General features: G+C 35.8%; 1 protein-coding gene across 7 annotated transcripts in view; it reads right to left on the reverse strand.

Annotated features, from left to right (window-relative positions):
- The window catches only part of LOC135099906 (LIM domain-binding protein 3-like), a 62,885-nt gene extending 59,823 nt beyond the window's left edge, over positions 1-3,062 (reverse strand). For all 7 annotated transcript variants that reach the window (XM_064002589.1, XM_064002588.1, XM_064002587.1 and 4 more), the window contains exon 1: positions 2,808-3,062. In XM_064002589.1, the coding sequence (XP_063858659.1) occupies positions 2,808-2,915 (108 nt within the window). In that variant the 5' untranslated portion in view covers positions 2,916-3,062. The remainder of the gene's footprint in view (positions 1-2,807) is intronic.
- Between the last annotated feature and the right edge of the window lie 2,606 nt (positions 3,063-5,668).

The following is a 5,668-nucleotide window of genomic DNA, read 5'->3' on the forward strand; positions in this document are numbered from 1 at the left end:
GGAATTTTACTGATTACCTAACGTATTGACATTATATAATGGGTAAGTTTGAATGAGATTTCTTTATAGATGATCAAAGCTGTATGACTATAATGGTGTATCGTCTCTGTACTGTGGAAGCCTGAATGTTGTCATGTTTACACGCACACTGCCTGATGTTTTGGCACTGCTTGGTGATAAGCAAAAGAATGCAGTAGTAACGATGGGTGTCCATGATTAGCTAAATGTTTGAATTGTGGAAAAAAAAAAAATCTATGCTTGAAATAAGAAAAAATATCCCCTTTACCAGTTTTCTTCGTAGTCTGCGAGCCTTAACACGAAGAAGGAAGACGACACCTCTTATCGGTATGCCCCAGACACCTGAGCGCGTGCCATGTCATGTGAAAAATTGGAATGAGTCCAGATTGCCAATACTCTTGTGTTTTGAGACTTATGAAACCAACCACAAGCCGCTGCTATGACATCATCCGGGTGTTGGAAGGGAGTCACTTAGAGACATGAATCGTGAATGACGTGGTTCAGTGGCAAAGCAGGACTGTATGAGTGTCTGGGCCTTGAACTAATTGCTTCTTAAAGGGTAGAGATGCCGGACTACAGAACAGCCAGTGAGGAAGTTGATAGCGACTTATTGTCGAAAAGTGTTACAATTTTATTTTTTTATTTCTATTTCTATATATATATATATATATATATATATATATATATATATATATATATATATATATATATATATATATATATATATATATATATATATATATATATATATATATCTCAGGAAAAGGGTTTACGTAGTTTGATTACGGAAGCAGTGACTGACTCATACAGTTATTGTGGTTACACTGGTGTGAGGACTTGCTTGTTTGTTTTGCCTCCCTTACGCTACAGCCATACGTGGGTTATCGTCTTCCCGCCCTTGTAATATACTGACAGGTAACGCCACACATTTGTACCATATGAAACAACAGTAGCTCAGATAATGAATTCGTTCAAGAAGACTGCAATATGATGTTAGAAACTCTACTATTCTGAAGACCATTTATAAACAAAATTTTGATAATGAAGCACATTCTTCTACATGAAAAGCAGTGTCAGTGTCTTTTTCTGACAAATATGTAAAAGAACAACATAAAATAAATACATTTGAAACATTTGAAACGTTTATTAATGGCCAGTTGAGTGCATGTTAGATACGTTTTATATATTTGTGAATTAGAGCCAGCCTTTATATAAGCATATATTTTTCAGACAAAAATAACAAATAACATTACGAAGTGAGGAAAAATTCAGTTTAGTTCTCCTCACTTATATCACCTGTTGCCATTGCCTACACCAGACCTACATCATGCAGCACGAGGTGATCCGCCGTCTCCTGCATGCATCATGTTATGGTCCAAGCGACACAGCTGCCTTCACACCACTGAAACTAATCAACATATATGTCTATGTAAGTATGTATATATATATATATATATATATATATATATATATATATATATATATATATATATATATATATATATATATATATATATATATATATATATATAGTGTGTGTGTGTGTGTGTGTGTGTGTGTGTGTGTGTGTGTGTGTGTGTGTGTGTGTGTGTGTGTGTGTGCTCGCGAGCGCGCATCTACATGTATATTCATTGACACTTTGTGTTTGGCCTTCGTGTTTATTAGCATAGTACAGTGATCAGATTGTCCAGTAGTACCGTTGCCTTCATCATCCACCGTCACCGTCTACCACACGCCCTTCACACCCTCACCTTTCATATCCCGTGAGGGTGTGTGCCACGTAGTAAATCATCATTGTTCTTCAGTTCAATCGAATTTGTTTTTTCTTTTGCAAGAAAAACACTGAGAGAGCCTTGCATTATCTTTCAGCGTAAGTTATTGCAAACTATTATCAAGGTTCTTGAGAGCTTAAAAGAATCTCTCTCTCTCTCTCTCTCTCTCTCTCTCTCTCTCTCTCTCTCTCTCTCTCTCTCTCTCTCTCTCTCTCTCTCTCTCTCTCTCTCTCTCTCTCTCATGAAAGATTATTACTTTCACTTTAATCCCTTCACTGACTCTTTCCCTCCTTCAACAAGCGAAGTCTCAAGACGCGTGTCAAGATTATCGAAGGAGGCGAAGGGAAGCGATTAGGTGAGAGCATGTGGAGGGCTGAGGAAGTACTGATAATCGTACTGCTGACACGTTCGATCATTAACGCTGTTGAGAGTGAACACGTATATATATATATATATATATATATATATATATATATATATATATATATATATATATATATATATATATATATATATATATATATATATATATATATATATATATATATATATGAAATGTGTGTGTGTGTGTTTGTGTGTGTGTGTGTGTGTGTGTGTGTGTGTGTGTGTGTGTGTGTGTGTGTGTGTGTGTGTATGTGTGTAGATAGTACTTCTTAAGACAGAGATTCGAAGACAAGTACTATAGATGACCTTTTGAAGGTGATAGATTACTTGTAGGTATGAACACTAAAAGTCAGTAAATGTTTTGTTTTCTCGTGACGCGAAAATACATTCACCTACTCAGGTGCGTTCTGCAAACAATAAGACTGTACCGTGATGTGAACCCGGAAATGGAAATGAGGAACAATACAACGAGCAGTGCAGTTTCATTATTGTGTCAAAATTTCATGTATCTTGTGTGGTTCTTATATTAGAAGGAAGGTGAAAACTCTCTCTTTATATGTTGAAAACAAATGCAGATGCGATTTACCTGTTGAGGGGATAATAGATTCAGTTGCAAAAGATGAGAGAACTTACCCTCTGAACGGAGAGTGGCATGGCCAGGTCGGCACCACCCTGAAGTCTGAAACCCCAGGGTTGATCATGTCCGTCTCTTTCTAGAATCAGTTCGATAACTCCCGCCATTATGTGAAGACCTACACTAACACAGTCCCTTACGGGTCAGCCAGCAGCCTCTGGTCGGCAGCCCCACAGCACTCAACGCCACCACCACCACGGCACACACTCCCACCGACACACTTGCCACAAGCTTGGCAGGTCGACGCGTACAGCTACCACTCCATTGCCCCTCCCACCCCCTACCTAACCCGTAAGGCTGCCTGGGCGCCCAAACCTCTGCTTCTCGCAGAATCCCGCGCGCCCACCATCTTCCATCCGTCCTACCGACCGGCCCTCCACATCGTTCACGCCTCAGTCTGTGATGAGTTACCTGTTCCTGTTAACTTAAATTTAGTCACTGTATATTCCATCTCATTTACAAAACGTAAATATTACGACGATCAGAAATAGCGTGCGAAGGGCAGCCTCCCCTCCAACATTCCTGTAGTCTCAGCCAATGTTGTCCGGGTTCGCATATCCCGAGTGGCATCTGAGAGTGCCATTGGTTCACGCTGGCCGCGTCACCTAGGTAACGCTGTAAACAACCTAGATTCGAAGTTTTGCCGCCAAGTCTCCTAAACCAAATTTAGACTGCTGTAAATGGAACACAGGGGTTGAGTTACATGGCGGGGACAACACGCACGCTTACACTAAGGCCTCCATCCTCTGTCGCTACGCACGCACATTGCCGCTCCCACCACCGGTCGTGTTCACTGATTACTTACCTTATTTTCCTCTTATTCTCCATATTACTTTTGACTTTCTACTTTTTTTTTTCACTAAATGTCTGCTGACATATACTGCAGAAGGCAGACGTTGTAGGCAGTGTGTGCATGAGACCTGTGCTTGTGTACTAAGGAGAGACTACATTGTTGTTGTCATCTTTTGAACAGTAATCCCTGCATTTCTATCAGGGTCTTAGGTATCAACAGTTTCGATGTATTTTTTCACTCACCAAATCATTTTCGTGTTGTTAGTTGTTAGTTGTTGTTGATTCCAAAGATAACATGTAACCATAGAATATGCACGTCCAGCTTACACCTGCGTGCCATAATAACTATGTACCAAAACACTTGGGTTCAATTAACATGCCAGAAGTAAAATGTTTTTGTTTTATTTTTTTCTCTCTCCTTTTTCACTACTATACGGCGCCAGTATGTATAGTACATAATACAGCTTTTGACATTAGATATATTAGAGATTCTCATGGAAAAAATATAGTAAAACTATATATATATATATATATATATATATATATATATATATATATATATATATATATATATATATATATATATATATATATATATATATATATATATATATATATATATATATATATATATATATATATATATATATATATAATATGCACGTCCAGCTTACACCTGCGTGCCATAATAACTATGTACCAAAACACTTGGGTTCAATTAACATGCCAAAAGTAAAATGTTTTTGTTTTATTTTTTTCTCTCTCCTTTTTCACTACTATACGGCGCCAGTATATATAGTACATAATACAGCTTTTGACATTAGATATATTAGAGATTCTCATGGAAAAAATATAGTAAAACTATATATATATATATATATATATATATATATATATATATATATATATATATATATATATATATATATATATATATATATATATATATATATATATATATATATATATATATATATATATATATATATATATATATATATATATATATATATATATATATATATATGTGTGTGTGTGTGTGTGTGATTTTTCAAAATTTTAAAACGTAAATAAATGTATTAAACCTTCAGGAAAATTGTGAAAACAACATATTTATATAAACGCATCTATATGGCCGAGTGAAGTGTTAATACCTTGATACTGATGTTGTTTCTGCATTAATACTCTTAAAAATCAGCCAAGGACAAGGGTAATGGATAATGTTATTGAAAATATCTTAAATACAAAAAAAAAAAAAAAAAATGCGCAGTTTGAAAGAACATTACGAGTGCACCAGTCACCTGCCCCGCCGACAGGGGGAGGTGTGGCTTGCGGCGACTTTTTTTTTTTTTTTTTTTTTGAGGGGGGTCTTTTTTTAAATTCATGTTAACCTCATGCGTTTTACTTTACTGCTCACGATATTTGAGTAATATATAGATAATGTTACAAGTACTTGGCGATGTAAAATTATTGGTCAGGCGCTAAAGCGTCGCACGCATATCTCAAATGTTCTTTAAATGTGTTCGGGATGAAAGAGTCAGAAGAATGTGCACATACGAGCATAGTTGTTCCATGCTCTACTGCGTCTTTCTTTTTTTTTTTTTTATGTATATCTTTTCTTATGTGAAGAAAACATGCAAACAAAACATGATGGAGTGGTCGTGGCTTCACATCCCCTTTTTGCAACTCGTTTAGCACTGATCTGTTACATTTACTGACTTTATATATACATAAAATTATACTCGTTCATCTATACTATTTTTTTTTTTTTTTTCTGGTGCTGTTCCAGATTTCACTGGAGTTTGATGCAAATTTTACAACTTTTGCTGCTGCTGCTGCTACTGCTGCTGCTCCTGCTCCTGCTGCTCCTGCTTTTGCTACTGTTGCTTCGACTACTCAAGATTTTTAATTCCTCTATTCTGTTGACAATAGAAAAATGTCTTACCCAGTACAGCAACAGACATCATGCGATGGGAACAAAAGTATGAAATTGTTATTATTATAATATTGATAATAATAATAATAATAATGATAATAATAATAATAATAATAATAATAATAATAATAA

Source organism: Scylla paramamosain, chromosome 4 (assembly GCF_035594125.1).
Source record: "Scylla paramamosain isolate STU-SP2022 chromosome 4, ASM3559412v1, whole genome shotgun sequence".
Lineage (NCBI taxonomy): Eukaryota > Metazoa > Arthropoda > Malacostraca > Decapoda > Portunidae > Scylla > Scylla paramamosain.